Below are 19,990 nucleotides of genomic sequence, written 5' to 3'. Positions count from 1 at the left end.
GGTGTATTAAGGTCTGGTCTGGGTGTATTAAGGTCTGGTCTGGGTGTATTAAGGTCTGGTCCGGGTGTATTAAGGTCTGGTCTGGGTGTATTACGGTCTGGTCTGGGTGTATTAAGGTCTGGTCTGGGTGTTTAAGTTCTGGTCTGGGTGTATTAAGGTCTGGTCCGGGTGTATTAAGGTCTGGTCCGGGTGTATTACGGTCTGGTCTGGGTTTATTACGGTCTGGTCTGGGTGTCTAAGGTCTGGTCTGGGTGTATTAAGGTCTGGTCTGGGTGTATTAAGGTCTGGTCTGGGTGTATTAAGGTCTGGTCTGGGTGTATTAAGGTCTGGTCTGGGTGTATTAAGGTCTGGTCTGGGTTTATTACGGTCTGGTCTGGGTGTATTACGGTCTGGTCTGGGTGTATTAAGGTCTGGTCTGGGTGTATTGAGGTCTGGTCTGTGTGTATTATGGTCTGGTCTGGGTGTATTGAGGTCTGGTCTGGGTGTATTGAGGTCTGGTCTGGGTGTATTATGGTCTGGTCTGGGTGTATTAAGGGCTGGTCTGGGTGTATTGAGGTCTGGTCTGGGTGTATTAAGGTCTGGTCTGGGTGTATTAAGGTCTGGTCCGGGTGTATTAAGGTCTGGTCTGGGTGTATTAAGGTCTGGTCCGGGTGTATTAAGGTCTGGTCTGGGTGTATTACGGTCTGGTCTGGGTGTATTAAGGTCTGGTCTGGGTGTATTAATGTCTGGTCTGGGTGTTTAAGGTCTGGTCTGGGTGTATTTAGGTCTGGTCTGGGTGTATTAAGGTCTGGTCTGGGTGTATTAAGGTCTGGTCTGGGTGTATTAAGGTCTGGTCTGGGTGTATTAAGGTCTGGTCTGGGTGTATTAAGGTCTGGTCAGCCTGGTATGAAGACCATCCTACATGCCACTCAGAGCTGTAAAGCTCTCTGACTTTCTCAGTGCCATCAAAATATACACAACCTCTAACCTCTGTCTCCACAGACAGACAGACAGGCCGTGGTACACACAGACAGCAAGCTCTCTTGATCTCCTTGACAAACAGGCCCTGATCACCCCTGAACACTCATGATTTGGGGCAGGAGTTTTACATAACCCTGTGGCCTGACAAGGACAGGAGTTTTACATGACCAGATGACCTGACCAGGACAGGAGTTTTACATGACCAGGTGACCTGACCAGGACAGGAGTTTTACATGACCAGGTGACCCGACCAGGACAAAGGAAGGACCTTAGTTCTGATGACCGTGGGGTTGAGGGTGCTGAGGAGGCCATGTCATGTGCAAAGACAGGTTGACAGACAGACAGACAGACAGACAGACAGACAGACAGACAGACAGACAGACAGACAGACAGACAGACAGACAGACAGACAGACAGACAGACAGACAGACAGACAGGTGACACTGTGCAGTCAGTCCAGTACTGTATGTCCCCTCCCTGGCACCAGGAGCAGTGTAGTGTACTGTAGCTCCCTGGACTGGAGTTCTGAAAGTAAACCAGGGTTCAGGTCTTGTTTGAGACCCTTTCACCCTGATCTTGGTCGTTTATGAGAGGGAGAGACAGGCAGACAGAGACAGACGGCCCGGCCGGGTGGTTGCTCCATCTCAGATCAGAGAGAAGCAGACAGACCTGACTAGATGAGATTAGAGAGACAGAGTCTCCCGGCTCCACGCTGCCGTAGCGCTTAGCACTGTCTGCCCAATCAGAGCCTTTTCCTCTCATTTCCTCTCATAAAGACCTGCACTCTAATCACAAGGGGAAATGGTTACGCCGCTCCTCTTTCATTTCACTTAGCCGTTTGTGATGGATGACGGATGGAGCCAATTACTGTCCTCCACTACCACCGAGTGCCGGGGTTAAATAAACACGGGCCAGTTGTTGCACTGGAGTAAGTGGAAGAGTTTTGGTCCACGTCTGACATGGCACCCTATTCCCAGGTCAAAAGTAGTGCACTGTGTAGGTAATAAGGTTGGTATTTAGACCACCTGTCAGATGTGTTTGTAAGGAGGATGGAACAGAGGTTGTGGCCAGACAGACAGACAGTGTTGTTCTGAACTGTGGGTCCAGTTCTCCGTCTCCTCTGTGACATCATCAGTGTGCGTGTGTCCGTGCCGCCTGGCTACCGGCTCGAAACACACAAACACATCTGAACAACCACCAGACTAAACACAGCACGCACTGCCTTGTGCTTAATCACGGACCAGTTAACGCACACATGGAGGCACACACTCACTGTCTGTCTGTCTGTCTGTCTGTCTGTCTGTCTGTCTGTCTGTCTGTCTGTCTGTCTGTCTGTCTGTCTGTCTGTCTGTCTGTCTGTCTGTCTGTTAGTCTACAGTAGCAGCCCAGCCCTGTTTGATCCCTGTTAATCTCATTGGAGGATGTTATAGGTTTCTAACTAACACTCCCTCTAATGCCCCACTGGTGATTTACTGGGCTTTCAACAGCACAACAGGGCTCCATAAACACACACTCACACCAGCTGTTACATGCACTCTCTCTCTCTCTCTCGCTCTCTCTCTCTCTCTCTCTCTCTCTCTCTCTCTCTCTCTCTCTCTCTCTCTCTCTCTCTCTCTCTCTCTCTCTCTCTCTCTCTCTCTCTCTCTCTCTCTCTCTCTCTCTCTCTCTCTCTCTCTCTCTCTCTCTCTCTCTCTCTCTCTCTCTCTCTCTCTCTCTCTCTCTCTCTCTCTCTCTCTCTCTCTCTCTCTCTCTCAGGAATAGCAGCAGCCTCTAGGTGTTCCAAAGGAGTCTCCACGCCTGTTTCCATATCTCTCTCTCTCTCTCTCTCTCTCTCTCTCTCTCTCTCTCTCTCTCTCTCTCTCTCGTATTCAATACCTTTGACTCAGTCTTACTGTACCAGGCAGTGGCTAAAAAGAGCCTTGCTCAGCTCTGCTCTGTCCTGTCTGGGTAGTGTCCACAGGCTAGCATTCTTGCCTCTGGTGTCATCCCCACATCTCCTCACCCTCACCAGACTTCAGAAAGAAGAAAGAGAAGGACAATCTTTCCTCAATAAACACAGGCACAAATGCCTACCTGGTCTACGACTGAGAGGCTTGGGACTTGTTTGTCAAGCCAAGCAAGCATCCCGCCCTTAAGGAAGTCTATGACTTTGCCTGACTGGTAGTTTTCTCTCCCCCCGCTCTCTCTCTCTCTCTCTCTCTCTCTCTCTCTCTCAGACGTGGATGAGTGCATGGACAACAACGGAGGATGCCAGCAGGTGTGTGTGAACACCATGGGAAGCTACGAGTGTATGTGCAAGCAAGGCTTCTTCCTCAGCGACAACCAGCATACCTGCATCCACCGCTCCGACGGTGAGTGGACAAGTGTGTGTGTGTGGTCTGTGTGTGTGTGTGTGTGGTCTGTGTGTGTGTGTGTGTGTGTAGAGACTGGACATGAGTGTGTGGCACTTTCTTAGTTCTTTTCCATTGTCTATGTGTCTCTGTGCTCATCTGGGTGGTCTCAGTCAGCTCTCTCCAGCCTTTTTCTCTCAAACCATCACAACTGATATGTAGCATTAGTACTTCTCCTAATTGGCATTTCCCCTGGACATGACCCGTGACATCGCTACAAAATGCGGGTTAGAGGTTGGGGGGGTCAAATGCGAAGACGTCCGCTAGGGTTGCAAAGGGTCGGAAACTTTCTGGTAAATTTCTGAAGTTAAGCCCTGGAATTTGGGGAATTTTGCTTAAATTTGTCAACAAAAGTTAACTTATAACAGTAAACCTTTTTTTTGTGGGATAGACAAGGCAATTCAAGGTCTTGGGTCATATTTTGGTTAAACTATCCCTAATTCAATGGAATTGCGACCCTCTGCATGCACAGTGCATTCTTCCATCACATATGCAGTGCACTCTTCTGGTTCTCAAGATCTTGCTCACTAATGAGATGCTATTGAGCCCACACTACTACACAGTCTGAGCCAAGGACTACATGCTTTCTGGTAAGTTTTGATTACATTACTGGGTGGGGTGAATATATTTTATATGACATACATTCTTTTTTTAAACTAGTAAATAGTAGCCTACAGCAAAGTGTGTTTAAATAATTTCAAACTTGTTAACAATTTCTGCATGGTCTGGGTGGTCTGGACCAATCATATGTGAAGAATGCAACAAAGATGCAGAATCATCTGGTCAAGTGCATAAAGTTCCCTCAGCGCTTACAACAAGCAACCTCTGACAAAAGTCCCTCTACTTCTATTCGAGGTGAAAATGATGAATCTGACAGACGCCTTAATGATAGCAACAGCTCATGGTCCTCCTGGAATCAGAAGTTAGTTTGACTCAATGGAGGAACGTAGTCAGAGAAATGCTGATGAATGTCTTGCTCGAGCTGTGTATGCAACTGGTTCACCTCTGATGCTCACAGGCAATGTGTATAGGAAGACATTTCTGAATGTTCTTCACCCAGCAAACACCCCTCCAACCAAGTGAAGGTCAAGCAAATCATAGAGAAGCAGACTGTAATGCAATCACCTCTGATGGGTGGTCGAAGGTTCGTGGGCAAGGAATAATTAAGTACATCATCTCCACCCCTCAACCAGTATTTTACAAGAACACAAACACAAGGGACAACAGACACACCAGTCTCTACATTGCAGATGAGCTGAATATAGTCATCAATGACCTTGGACCACAGAAGGTATTTGCAATGATGAAAGACAATGCTGCGAACATGAAGGCTGCTTGGTCTAAAGTGGAGGAGTCCTACCCTCACATCACACCCATTGGCTGTGCTGCTCATGCATTGAATCTGCTCCTCAAGGACATCATGGCACTGAAGACAATGGATACACTCAACAAGAGAGCCAAGGAAATGGTTAGGTATGTAAAGGGTCATTAAGTTATAGCCGCAATCTACCTCACCAAGCAAAGTGAGAAGAATAAGAGCACCACATTGAAGCTGCCCAGCAACACCCACTGGGGTGGTGTTGTCATCATGTTTGACAGTCTCCTGGAGGGGGACTTCTCTCCAAGAAGTGGCCATATCACAATCTGCCGATATGGACATCCCCATCAAGAGGATCCTCCTGGATTATGTATTTTGGGAGAGAGTGGTAAGCAGCCTGAAACCTATAGCAGTAGCCATTGCACGGATTGAGGGAGCGAATACCATACTGTCTGATGTTCAGACTCTGCTTGCAGATGTAAGAGAAGAAATCCATGCTGCCCTGCCCACTTCACTGTTGCTCCAAGCAGAGGAAACTGCAGTTCTGAAATATATCAAAAAGCATGAAGACTTCTGCCTGAAGCCCATACACGCCACAGCATACATGTTGGACCCCAAGTTTGCAGGCAAGAGGATCCTGTCTGGTGCAGAGATCAACAAGGCATATGGTGTCATCACTACCGTGTCTCGCCACCTTGGCCTGGATGAGGGCAAGGTTCTTGGCAGTCTGGCAATGTACACTTCCAAGCAAGGGCTTTGGGACGGAGATGCAATATGGCAGTCGTGCCAACATATCTCATCAGCCACCTGGTGGAAGGGACTTTGTGGATCTGAGGCTCTTTCCCCTGTTGCCTCCATCATCTCCAAATCCCACCAACATCAGCCTCAGAGCGCAACTGGTCTTTGTTTGGGAACACACACACCAAAGCACGCAACAGGCTGACCAATACAAGGGTTGAAATATTGGTGGCCATCCGGGCAAATTTGAGGCATTTGAGCCTGACAACGAGCCGTCCTCAACAAGGTTGGAAAGTGACAGTGAAGATGAGGCCTCAGAGCCTGTTCAAGAGGTGGACATTGAGGAGATCCAGGGAGAAGACATGGATGCCTGAGAGGAAGACAACCAAAGCTTTAGTTTCTAGGCTTTTTACAGATGTATGTTGAAAGCGTTTCTGGGAGATGCGATGGATCATTGGGGATCATTCAATATTCCCTTTCTTTAGTTGTTCAGTGAAATCGTCCCATTGAGAGTCAACTCATTTATTTGAAGTTCAATTCATAACTACACTACCGGTCAAAAGTTTGAGAACACCTACTCATTCAAGGGTTTTTCTTTATTTTTACTATTTTCTACATCGTAGAATAATACTGAAGACATCAAAACGATGAAATAACACATACTGTATGGAATCATGTAGTAACCAAAAATGTTTTAAACATGAAAATAGCCACCCTTTGCCACTCTTGGTATTCTCTCAACCAGCTTCACCTGGAATGCTTTTCCAACAGTCTTGAAGGAGTTCCCACATATGTTGAGCACTTGTTGGCTGCTTTTCCTTCACTCTGCGTTCCAACCCATCCCAAACTATCTCAATTGGGTTGAGGTCAGGTGATTGTGGAGTCCAGATTATCTGATGCAGCACTCCATCACTCTCCTTCTTGGTAAAATAGCCCTTACACAGTCTGGAGGTGTGTTGGGTCATTGTCCAAATGAAAAACAAATTATAGTCCCACTAAGCCAAACCCAGATGGGATGGCGTATTGCTGCAGAATGCTGTGGTAGCCATGCTGGTTAAGTGTGCCTTGAATTCTAAATAAATCACTGACAGTGTCACCAGCAAAGCAACCCCCCACCATCACACCTCCTTCTCCATGCTTTACGTTGGGAAATACACATGCAGAGATCATCCGTTCACCCACACCGCATCTTACAAAGACACGGCGGTTGGAACCAAAAATCTCCAAAGGACACATTTCCACCGGTCTAATGTCCATTGCTTATGTTTCTTGGCCCAAGCAGGTCTCTTCTTATTATTGGTGTCCTTTAGTAGTGGTTTCTTTGCAGCAATTCAACCATGAAGGCCTGACTCATACAGTCTCCTCTGAACAGTTGATGTTGAGATGTGTTTGTTACTTGAACTCTGTGAAGCATTTATTTGGGCTGCAATTTCTGAGGTGCAGTTAACTCTAATGAACTTATCCTCTGCAGCAGAGGTAACTGCAACAGAGGTAACTCTGGGTCTTCATTTCCTGTGGTGGTCCTCATGAGAGCCAGTTTCATCATAGAGCTTGATGGTTTTTGCAACACAAAAACTTTCAAAGTTCTTGAAATGTTCCATATTGACTGCCCTTCATGTCTTAAAATAATGATGGACTGTCGTTTCTCTTTGCTTATTTGAGCATAGTTCTTGCCATAATATGGACTTGGTCTTTTACCAACTAGGCAAGTCAGTTAAGAACAAATTATTATTTTCAATGACGGCCTAGGAACAGTGGGTTAACTGCCTTTTCAGGGGCAGCTGGTTGAAGCTGGTTGAGGGAATGCCAAGAGTGTGCAAAGCTGTCATCAAGGCAAAGGATGGCTCATTGAAGAATCTCAAATATAAAATATATTTTATTTTGTTTAACACTTTTTTGGTTAGTACATGATTCCATATGTGTTATTTCCTAGTTTTGATGTCTTCACTATTATTAATGTTGAAAATAGTACAAATAAAGAAAAACCCTTGAATGAGTAGGTGTCCTAAAACTTCTATTGGAAGGATTTAATCGTTTGCACTTATGTCTACTTACAGTGCCTTGCGAAAGTATTCGGCCCCCTTGAACTTTGCGACCTTTTGCCACATTTCAGGCTTCAAACATAAAGATATAAAACTGTATTTTTTTGTGAAGAATCAACAACAAGTGGGACACAATCATGAAGTGGAATGACATTTATTGGATATTTAAAACTTTTTTAACAAATCAAAAACTGAAAAATTGGGCGTGCAAAATTATTCAGCCCCCTTAAGTTAATACTTTGTAGCGCCACCTTTTGCTGCGATTACAGCTGTAAGTCGCTTGGGGTATGTCTCTATCAGTTTTGCACATCGAGAGACTGACATTTTTTCCCATTCCTCCTTGCAAAACAGCTCGAGCTCGGTGAGGTTGGATGGAGAGCACTTGTGAACAGCTGTTTTCAGTTCTTTCCACAGATTCTCAATTGGATTCAGGTCTGGACTTTGACTTGGCCATTCTAACACCAGGATATGTTTATTTTTGAACCATTCCATTGTAGATTTTGCTTTATGTTTTGGATCATTGTCTTGTTGGAAGACAAATCTCCGTCCCAGTCTCAGGTCTTTTGCAGACTCCATCAGGTTTTCTTCCAGAATGGTCCTGTATTTGGCTCCATCCATCTTCCCATCAATTTTAACCATCTTCCCTGTCCCTGCTGAAGAAAAGCAGGCCCAAACCATGATGCTGCCACCACCATGTTTGACAGTGGGGATGGTGTGTTCAGCTGTGTTGCTTTTACGCCAAACATAACGTTTTGCATTGTTGCCAAAAAGTTCAATTTTGGTTTCATCTGACCAGAGCACCTTCTTCCACATGTTTGGTGTGTCTCCCAGGTGGCTTGTGGCAAACCTTAAACAACACTTTTTATGGATATCTTTAAGAAATGGCTTTCTTCTTGCCACTCTTCCATAAAGGCCAGATTTGTGCAATATATGACTGATTGTTGTTCTATGGACAGAGTCTCCCACCTCAGCTGTAGATCTCTGCAGTTCATCCAGAGTGATCATGGGCCTCTTGGCTGCATCTCTGATCAGTCTTCTCCTTGTATGAGCTGAAAGTTTAGAGGGACGGCCAGGTCTTGGTAGATTTGCAGTGGTCTGATACTCCTTCCATTTCAATATTATCGCTTGCACAGTGCTCCTTGGGATGTTTAAAGCTTGGGAAATCTTTTTGTATCCAAATCCGGCTTTAAACTTCTTCACAACAGTATCTCGGACCTGCCTGGTGTGTTCCTTGTTCTTCATGATGCTCTCTGCGCTTTTAACGGACCTCTGAGACTATCACAGTGCAGGTGCATTTATACGGAGACTTGATTACACACAGGTGGATTGTATTTATCATCATTAGTCATTTAGGTCAACATTGGATCATTCAGAGATCCTCACTGAACTTCTGGAGAGAGTTTGCTGCACTGAAAGTAAAGGGGCCGAATAATTTTGCACGCCCAATTTTTCAGTTTTTTATTTGTTAAAAAAGTTTGAAATATCCAATAAATGTCGTTCCACTTCATGATTGTGTCCCACTTGTTGTTGATTCTTCACAAAAAAATACAGTTTTATATCTTTATGTTTGAAGCCTGAAATGTGGCAAAAGGTCACAAAGTTCAAGGGGGCCGAATACTTTCGCAAGGCACTGTATGATAAGGCCAAATGTTTATGTTTCTGTCTCCATATGATATGGTAAATATATCCAATTCAAAAACATCTACATTTAAATGGTATTCATATTAATTAGCATATATTCCTGTTAATTCCCATATATTTCTGTTAATTCCCATATATTCCTGTTAATTCCCACGGAAAGTTTCCACCACTGAATATTCCCCGAAATGTCCACCATTCCCCAAAATGTCCACCATGCCTCGCCTTTGTGCAGTGACCATTAACCTTGGAACGCGGCGAGGAGTGGGCGGGATGCGTGACTTCTGACGCATGTTTCTCGTCCGTGTGATCCTCCTACGGCTGGTTGCGGTTTCATCCATAACCTCGCTGGCGCTCTGGCTTCCCCGACCCATTCCGCCTGTCAGACTTCATGTATGGTCTCAGTCTGGATCAGTGAGGGTCTGAGAGGTGACGGGGGGGGGGGGGGGGGGAGAGGCAGAGTGAACATCCTCCTCCACACTGAGGAATCACAGCACATTCCTCCAAAAATACACAGTTCAACAAATAGACCAACACACACACACACACACACACACACACACACACCAGCAGCAGCAGCAGCACTGTAATTGAGGAGTTCAGAGAGATGTGAAAGGACCCTCATCCATCATCTCTGTGATGTCACTATCGGACACTTCAGGAATGTGGAGAGGGGTGAGTGACTGAGGGGGTGAAGGAGGGTGAGGGGCAATCAGATGACCTCTCTCTCGTGCTCTCTCTCTTTCTCTAGCTCGTTCTATGGTCTTGGATTAGTAGGGCAGTGTGAGCAGGGAAGCAGGGCTGTTGGGGCACACAGTCAGAGGGAATTCAGACGAGCTGAAGAAAGAGTGAAAGAGACACAGAAATAGAAACATTCCATGTTTGCTCTCTGGAATACCCACGAACCTGGATGTGAATATCCCCCTTTCCTCTCATACTCTCTCTCTCTTTCTCTCTCTCTTTCACGCTCCGTTCTGTCCCTCTCTCTCTCTCTACCAGGCACCCTTCTATCCCCTCTCTCTCTTTCCACCAACTCTGTCTCTCTCAGTCTCTCCTCTCCTGTCCTCTCTATATCTCTCTATTTTTGTTTTACATCAAAGCCATTCCTTAGTTAACGTGTAATTAGTTGGCCTGTCAGAGATGCTGGGGGTAAACAGCCCCTAAAGCAGCCTGGTGTATTCCTCCAGCCCAGCTCTACCCACTCTTGACCAGCCCCAGTCCAGTCACAGCCTGCCCCTGTGGCCCTCAATCGGACGCTTGTCTCCCTGCTCCTCCCAGACGGGAATAGCAGCAGCTTCTAGGTGTTCCAGAGGAGTCTCCACGCCTGTTTCCATCTCTCTCTCTCCATCTCTCTCTCTCTCTCCATCTCTCTCTCTCTCTCCCTCTGTGTGTGTATATATATGCGGTATGTATCTCTACATTTACATTGCATTTGAGTAATTAAAAAAAAATATTAAAACAACAGCAATACAATAAAATACAATTCAAAGACGATACGAATGGCCATTCCACCGTGGGTGCTCTGGTCAGTGGGTGCGCTCATCCCGTCCCGCCCTGAGACCCTGGCAAGGCAAAGCCCCCCGCGCCCCAGCCCAAGGGGACTTTCCAAGGGTGGGAAGGACCAAACCCCGGCCGACGCCCGGGCGGGCATGGAAGCGAGTGCACCCAGAACCATCAGGACCGGTACACAGACCAGTTACAGTGTGAAACCAAAACCCAAAACATACAGTGCCTTGCGAAAGTATTCGGCCCCCTTGAACTTTGCGACCTTTTGCCACATTTCAGGCTTCAAACATAAAGATATAAAACTGTATTTTTTTGTGAAGAATCAACAACAAGTGGGACACAATCATGAAGTGGAATGACATTTATTGGATATTTAAAACTTTTTTAACAAATCAAAAACTGAAAAATTGGGCGTGCAAAATTATTCAGCCCCCTTAAGTTAATACTTTGTAGCGCCACCTTTTGCTGCGATTACAGCTGTAAGTCGCTTGGGGTATGTCTCTATCAGTTTTGCACATCGAGAGACTGACATTTTTTCCCATTCCTCCTTGCAAAACAGCTCGAGCTCAGTGAGGTTGGATGGAGAGCACTTGTGAACAGCTGTTTTCAGTTCTTTCCACAGATTCTCAATTGGATTCAGGTCTGGACTTTGACTTGGCCATTCTAACACCAGGATATGTTTATTTTTGAACCATTCCATTGTAGATTTTGCTTTATGTTTTGGATCATTGTCTTGTTGGAAGACAAATCTCCGTCCCAGTCTCAGGTCTTTTGCAGACTCCATCAGGTTTTCTTCCAGAATGGTCCTGTATTTGGCTCCATCCATCTTCCCATCAATTTTAACCATCTTCCCTGTCCCTGCTGAAGAAAAGCAGGCCCAAACCATGATGCTGCCACCACCATGTTTGACAGTGGGGATGGTGTGTTCAGCTGTGTTGCTTTTACGCCAAACATAACGTTTTGCATTGTTGCCAAAAAGTTCAATTTTGGTTTCATCTGACCAGAGCACCTTCTTCCACATGTTTGGTGTGTCTCCCAGGTGGCTTGTGGCAAACCTTAAACAACACTTTTTATGGATATCTTTAAGAAATGGCTTTCTTCTTGCCACTCTTCCATAAAGGCCAGATTTGTGCAATATATGACTGATTGTTGTTCTATGGACAGAGTCTCCCACCTCAGCTGTAGATCTCTGCAGTTCATCCAGAGTGATCATGGGCCTCTTGGCTGCATCTCTGATCAGTCTTCTCCTTGTATGAGCTGAAAGTTTAGAGGGACGGCCAGGTCTTGGTAGATTTGCAGTGGTCTGATACTCCTTCCATTTCAATATTATCGCTTGCACAGTGCTCCTTGGGATGTTTAAAGCTTGGGAAATCTTTTTGTATCCAAATCCGGCTTTAAACTTCTTCACAACAGTATCTCGGACCTGCCTGGTGTGTTCCTTGTTCTTCATGATGCTCTCTGCGCTTTTAACGGACCTCTGAGACTATCACAGTGCAGGTGCATTTATACGGAGACTTGATTACACACAGGTGGATTGTATTTATCATCATTAGTCATTTAGGTCAACATTGGATCATTCAGAGATCCTCACTGAACTTCTGGAGAGAGTTTGCTGCACTGAAAGTAAAGGGGCCGAATAATTTTGCACGCCCAATTTTTCAGTTTTTTATTTGTTAAAAAAGTTTGAAATATCCAATAAATGTCGTTCCACTTCATGATTGTGTCCCACTTGTTGTTGATTCTTCACAAAAAAATACAGTTTTATATCTTTATGTTTGAAGCCTGAAATGTGGCAAAAGGTCACAAAGTTCAAGGGGGCCGAATACTTTCGCAAGGCACTGTAAATAATAAAACGCAAAACACAATAATCACCCCCCCTCGCACCTGATTGGAGGACCTCAAGCATTTATACTGTGCATGTATTTATTCCATTACTCATTCATTCCATCCTTCAGACAGATCAACCCATTTTTTCTAGTAAATCATCATTCTACTATTCCTCTTCTATTACATCCCTCCATTCTACCATGGTGTCTCACGATGAACCTCCCCATCATTCTACCATGGTGTCTCACTAGGAACCTCCCCAACATTCTACCGTGGTGTCTCACTAGGAACCTCCCCATCATGCTACCGTGGGGTCTCACTAGGAACCTCCCCATCATTCTACCGTGGGGTCTCACTAGGAACCTCCCCATCATTCTACCGTGGTGTCTCACTAGGAACCTCCCCATCATTCTACCGTGGGGTCTCACTAGGAATCTCCCCATCATTCTACCGTGGGGTCTCACTAGGAATCTCCCCATCATTCTACCGTGGGGTCTCACTAGGAGCCTCCCCATCAGTATACCTTGGGGTCTCACTATGAACCTCCCCATCATTCTACCATGGTGTCTCACTAGGAACGTCCCCATCATTCTACCATGGGGTCTCATTAGGAATCTCCCCATCATTCTATCATGGTGTCTCACTAGGAACGTCCCCATCATTCTACCATGGGGTCTCACTTGGACCTTCCCCATCATTCTACCGTGGTGTCTCACTAGGAACCTCCCCATCATTCTACCATGGGGTCTCATTAGGAACCTCCCCATCATTCTACCATGGGGTCTCACTTGGAACTTCCCCATCATTCTACTGTGGTGTCTCACTAGGAACCTCCCCATCAGTATACCTTGGGGTCTCACTATGAACCTCCCCATCATTCTACCATGGTGTCTCACTAGGAACGTCCCCATCATTCTACCATGGGGTCTCATTAGGAACCTCCTCATCATTCTACCATGGTGTCTTACTAGGAACTTCCCCATCATTCTACCATGGGGTCTCACTAGGTACCTCCCTATCATTCTACCGTGGTGTCTCACTAGGGACCTCCCCATCATTCTGCCGTGGTGTCTCACTAGGAACCTCCCCATCATTCTACCGTGGGGTCTCACTAGGAACCTCCCCATCATTCTACCGCGGGGTCTCACTAGGAACCTCCCCATCATTCTACCATGGGGTCTCATTAGGAACCTCCCCATCATTCTACCATGGTGTCTTACTAGGAACGTCCCCATCATTCTACCATGGGGTCTCACTTGGAACTTCCCCATTATTCTACCGTGGTGTCTCACTAGGAACCTCCCCATCATTCTACCATGGTGTCTCACTAGGAACCTCCCCATCATTCTACCGTGGTGTCTCACTAGGAACCTCTCCATCATTCTACCGTGGTGTCTCACTAGGAATCTCCCCATCATTCTACCGTGGTGTCTCACTAGGAACCTCCCCATCATCCTACCATGGGGTCTCACTAGGAACCTCCCCATCATTCTACCATGGTGTCTCACTAGGGACCTCCCCATCATTCTACCATGGGGTCTCACTAGGAACCTCCCCATCATTCTACCATGGGGTCTCACTAGGAACCTCCCCATCATTCTACCATGGGGTCTCACTTGGAACTTCCCCATCATTCTACCATGGTGTCTCACTAGGAACCTCCCCATCATTCTACCATGGTGTCTCACTAGGGACCTCCCCATCATTCTACCGTGGTATCTCACTAGGAATCTCCCCATCATTCTACCATGGGGTCTCACTAGGAATCTCTCTCTCTCTGTGTGAGGACAGACTGGACAGAGATTGTGCCCCTTCCCTCTTCCCCCCCACTGCCCAGTCATGTCAAACCTGGTCCCATATTATCCCAGAGATAACCTGGTCACACTCCAAGATCTGTCTGATGAACTGAGGTAGTGTACAGTATCAACCCACACTACACAGAAGGACACAGTGTGTAGGAATCATCTCAGACACATGAACGTGCTCACAGACTGGCACGTACAGCGGGACTGGCACACAAACATACATTATACCTTGATTAATATACACGGGTATGTGTGTAATGCACATATGCCTCACACATGCAGTTGCACACACACACCGACTGGCCTTGATAAACACATAAACACACACTCGGTGAGTAACCATCTCCTTCCTCACTAATATTATATTAGGTTCATGTGGAGGCGTCCCCTAATCCTGAATGAATTTAGGCACGACCCGTTGCTGTCACTCAGCACCCGCCCCTATCCCTGCCCATGAAGGGTTTACCTAATCCAGCCACCTCTCAGCAGTTCCGCAGGTACCCACCACACCACACACCTTTCTGGACACCTGTTCCTCTGTTGAGGGGAGGGCACTCCATCCCGCATGTAGTGCCTGCAGATGAGCCATATATATTCCGTTTATAACTCCCCTTTAATGCTTCTACAGATGATTTAATATCTGTCTGATATGGCACCCTGCTCCTTAAATAGTGCACTACTTGTGACTTAATATTAGCCTGGATTTAACCCAGGCTATTGGGTTGGATGCATAGTATGTTTCCGAAAGGGCTTCCTATTCCCAAGTGCACTACTTTTGACCAGAGCCCCGTTCAAAAGCTGTGCAATATATTGAGAATAGGGTGCCATTTTGGACACTATGTGTAGATGTTGAATCCAGGCTGATGATAGTGTATGAGGTCTTCAGAGGAGCTGGAGGTGCCTCTCATTAATTTATGCAGCCGCATGCGGTTTATGGTTACAATGACAGAAGACACTTCACCGGTTACCGCCTGTTACCGAGGCGGCTGGGCGGGTGCCTGTCTCTGAAATTGTAGCCAGAGTTTTAGAGAATTTATTCTGTCATTGTTGAGGAAATACACACACATACCTCCCTTTCACTCTCTTTTACATGCACGCGCACACACACGCACACAGTCTTGCGCGGCTAACCTTGTGGTGACATACAATTCAGTGCCATTCAAAATTCTATTTTCCCTAATCCTAACCCTAACCTGTATCCTAAACCGAACCCTAACCTTAACCCAAAAACCTAACCTTTAACCATGAACCTAACCCTAGCTCTTAACCCTAAAACGAACCCCCTATCTCCTAACCCTAAACCTAATTCTAACCCTAACACTAATTCTAACCTTAACCTTAAACTCCCTAGAAATAGTATTTGACCTTATAGGGACCAACAAAATGTCCCCAGTTGATCAAATATTTGTTCATTTACTATTCTTGTGTGGACTTTTGGTCTCCACAAGTATAGTTAAACACGTCCACACACACACACACACACATCTGCTATTGTTTGTTCCATTGCGATGGGCTACTGTGTGTTTCCCAGTCTTGACAAACACCTTGGCCCTCCAGGCCTTCTCTGTATTTTAGAACACTGTAAACAGTGGGACGACTCTGTAGTTCATTTGAAGTGCTTTTACTGACTGGAATGACAGAACATTTCGCTTTGGGTCGTTCAACCTATTCTATTAAATTGGTCTGAAATCAAATAACAAATTCAACAGATCAATGGGATTTTTTGAATTGAAAGAAAGCTTCTAAATTGCTTTCAACACCTCATGCACATGCACATTGAATGGAGCTGGGGGCAATGTAGCGGCAGAAGCCTATCAGAAGATTTGGAGGCGTGGCTTATTAGGGGCGTAGCTTTTACGGAGTTCTTTTTGCCCATCCATGAGAGTGAATGTCATTGAGTGTCATGTCTTTAATTAAGTGTTGAAAGCAGGAAGTTGCAACTTGAAATATAGGTGTGGTAATAATTGGTTAAAACAGTTTTCATTGAGTCACACCGTTGGTTTCAACAAATGTAGTATTTTTCAATTGAGAAAATGTAATTTTTGGGGTTGATCCAAAGAGTACTTGTTTACAGTGTAGAGGTGTTTACTAACTGCTGCTTTCCACTCCCTAATGTCCCTCACCCACCATTATCAAGCATAGTGTGAAAACTACCCGACCAGGCAGTAACTGAACATGACAGATAACTTAATTGAGGAAACTAGCTGCGCATAAATCAGTTGAGGAAATTCTGTCTTCTCTCAAGTGATCTTATTTTGATCCAAGTCATACAGACAAACAGCCAATTGACTTGAGATGTAATCCAGAGTTTGTCGTTTAAACATACAGCATATAGACAACACATTCATTAGGAACTGGTATTTGTGATGAATGAGTTGTAGAACAGTGTAGAAACAGTGGTGTATATGCCTGTATATGTTCAGTAAGAGGCCCCCAGCCACCCAGCGTGCCCCGGAGGAGATATAGAGTTACAAAGTGAACCGTAACACTTCTCTATTTCAGTAAAATATGGCAGTAGATGTCCCCACATGTTGTGAATATAATATGCTTGTAAATTCTTCTTCCAACTCAACTCCATTCCTTGGCAATTTGGTGCGAGTAGTAAATTGGGAATTTGAGTTGGTGCCCACCCCGACAGTGCTCAGAGCCTGGCCATGGAAACCAATCAGAATCCTCTTATTAAAAAAAAAGGTACTTTCCTCCTGCCTGAGGAACTTCATACCCATCACAGAGAAAGAGAGACACATTGAAGGGAGAGAGAAACACATTATAAAGTAATTGTACCATACACAACAGGGAACCCATGTCTGAGTGTGTGCATGCTTAGCCCTACAGTGGAAACATGACATGTTGGCAGTGTCGGGAGTTAGTCGACAACCCCTGTCTGCTGTCATGACGTTTGTTTCGGATGGTTGGAAAATCATTAATCGGCGGTTGTGGTGTGTGTGTGTGTGTCTGCGTGTGTGTCTGCGTGTGTGTCTGTGTCTGTGTGTCTGCGTGTGTGTCTGTATGTGTGTGTGTCTGTGTCTGTGTCTGCGTGTGTGTCTGTGTCTGTGTGTGTGTGTGTGCCGTCGTGGGTCTCTCGGAGCGTCGGGTGAGAAAATATAGGCTCTGTGTGATTTTGTGGCTTCGCGGGGCAGATGAAATGACCTGTCCACGGCTCCTGAGAGGACTATATATAAAGGCAGGGACTACTAGCTTATCGCTGAGGGATGGCGGGGGACCGGAGGTGTATAGGGACACTGTCTTATTAGTTTGTTGCTTGGTTGGTTGGTTGGTTGGTTAGTTAGTTCCGTCATTTGTTTGTTCACTCACTTATTCACTCACTCATTCACTCACTCATTCACAACCTTTATATCACTGGTGGAGATCAAGTTAGGAACTGTATGGTGCCATTGGAGCAACTGCGTTACACTGTGGCTCAATAGGTCTTTATTGACCTTGTCACTGTTGTTGGTGCCCCACAACACTGATAATGTCACCTACAGTAGAAAGATAGCAGGTTAGCTAACAGCAGTCAGGCATACTGTAGTTCAGTGGTCACCAACCAGTCGCTCGCGATCTTCAAGGCATTCCTAGTCGATCACCAAATACTTCTGTAGAAAAGCGTGCGCTCCTTTTTTTTGTTGCGCTGTTGGCTGAAGGTGCACTTCAAATCAAACTTTATTTGTCACATGCGCCGAATACAACAAGTGTTGACCTTACAGAGAAATGCTTACTTAGTTCAGGAAGAGTTAAGAAAATATTTACCGAATAAACTAAAGTAAAAAATAATAAGAAGTAACACAATAAAATAACAATAACGAGGCTATATACAGGGGGTACCGGTACCGAGGCAGTGTGCTGGGGTACAGGTTAGAGGTAATTTGTACATGTAGGTGGGGGTGAAGTGACTATGCATAGATAATAAACAGCGAGTGGCAGCAGTGTACACATCAAATGGGGGGGGTCAATGTAAATAATCTGGTGGCCATTTTATGAATTGTTCAGCAGTCTTATGGCTTGGGGGTAGAAGCTGTTGAGGAGCCTTTTGGTCCTAGACTTGGCGCTCTCGTACTGCTTGCTGTGCGGTAGCAGAGAAAACAGTCTATGACTTGGGTGACTGGAGTCTCTGACAATTTTATGGGCTTTCCTCTGACACCACCTATTTATTATATAGGTCCTATATAGGACAGGAAGCTTGGCCCCAGGGATGTACTGGGCCGTACGCACTAGCCTCTGGAGCACCTTACGGTCAGATGCCGAGCAGTTGCCATACCAGGCAGTGATGCAACCGGTCAGGATGCTCTCGATGGTGCAGCTTTAAAACCTTTTGAGGATCTGGGGACCCATGCCAAATCCTTTTAGTCTCCTGAGGGGGAAAAGGTTTTGTCGTGCCATCTTCACAACTGTCTTGGTATGTTTGGACCATGATAGATCGTTGGTGATGTGGACAGCAAGGAACTTGAAACTCTCGACCCGCTCTACTACAGCCCTGTTGATGTTAATGGGGGCCTGTTCTGCCCGCCTTTTCCTGTAGACCACGATCAGCTCCTTTGTCTTTTTCACATTGAGGGAGAGGTTGTTGTCCTGGCACCACACTGCCAGTTCTCTGACCTCCTCCCTATAGGCTATCTCGTCGTTGTCGGTGATCAGGTCTACCACTGTTGTGTCGTCAACTTAATGATGGTGTTGTGTCGTGTTTGGCCACGCAGTCGTGGGTGATCAGTGAGTACAGGAGGGGACTAAGCACACCCCTGAGGGGCCCTAGTGTTGAGGATCATCGTGGCAGACGTGTTGTTGCCTACCCTTACCACATGGAGGCGGCCCGTCAGGAAGTCCAGGATCCAGTTGCAGAGGGAGGTGTTTAGCCCCAGTGTCCTTAGTTTAGTGATGAGCTTCGCTGGCACAATGGTGTTAAACGCTGAGCTGTAGTCAATGAACAGCATTCTCACATAGGTGTTCATTTTGTCCTGGTTTGAAGGTGCAGTGTGGAATGCGATTGATTTTCAATTGTCTGAAAAGACAACCTCCACCTACCTGGGAGATTTATGTCTGTTTACGCTTTTATTCAGCATTGTCACACTGTTGTGTGCTTCTCTGTACTTGCTCTCGCGCTGCAGCTGCAATGAATTAGTAGCCAAGTTTATCGATAGCCCTGCGTTTTTTATTATTATTAGCAGCTCGTTGTGCCTATTTTGATATCGAGGAATATTTCACTTTCTCTGGTCATAGAAACAACATAAATGTGTGCATGTGGCAGATGCAGAGCGACTCAAGTTTCACCATCAGGTGGAAGGTGTCCCCTCTCTCTGGTCAGTCTCAGGAAAGAAAGGAGAGAGCAGGGACCTTGAGAGGCGGACCTTCCGCTGAGTTTCCCTCCTTCTGCTGAGACTAATGCCATGTTCAAAACAACTGGGAACTCGGGAACTATGACATCTCCTTCTTCAGTTCGTTCAAGACAACTGGGAACTGACTGGGAATATATTTTTCATATTTTGAAAGGTCATCTTTCTAGAGCTAAAACTTTCTGACCTGAAGATCACTGATGTCATAATTTTACCTCGTTTTTTCCCCGACTTCTCAGTTGTTGTGAAAGCACCCTGACCATCAGATACCGGTACCATGAGTCCAGTAAATAAAAAAATCCAATTATTTGCTAATTATTTCAATTTGTGCTGTGCTGTGCCTCGCAAATGCTACACCAACTGATCTATTTTGATATCAAAGCTCCATTTTCTAAATATAATATGATTTGAGAAGAATCAAATCAAATCAAATGTATTT

General features: G+C 45.7%; 1 protein-coding gene across 13 annotated transcripts in view; it reads left to right on the top strand.

Moving 5' to 3' along the window:
* The window catches only part of LOC110500179 (signal peptide, CUB and EGF-like domain-containing protein 1), a 133,191-nt gene that overhangs the window by 29,879 nt on the left and 83,322 nt on the right, over positions 1-19,990 (top strand). For 10 of the 13 annotated variants that reach the window (XM_090215044.1, XM_090215043.1, XM_036957537.2 and 7 more), the window contains exon 4: positions 3,177-3,311. In XM_090215044.1, the coding sequence (XP_090071170.1) occupies positions 3,177-3,311 (135 nt within the window). Of the gene's footprint in view, positions 1-3,176; positions 3,312-9,641; positions 9,762-19,990 lie in introns of those variants that run through there. The other 3 variants (XM_090215046.1, XM_090215047.1, XM_090215045.1) reach the window with 3 other exon arrangements.

Source organism: Oncorhynchus mykiss, chromosome 21 (genome assembly GCF_057628025.1).
Source record: "Oncorhynchus mykiss isolate SJ-2025 chromosome 21, ASM5762802v1, whole genome shotgun sequence".
Lineage (NCBI taxonomy): Eukaryota > Metazoa > Chordata > Actinopteri > Salmoniformes > Salmonidae > Oncorhynchus > Oncorhynchus mykiss.
Note: the sequence above shows the minus strand (reverse complement) of the source record. Positions and strands in the feature narration are given on the sequence as shown.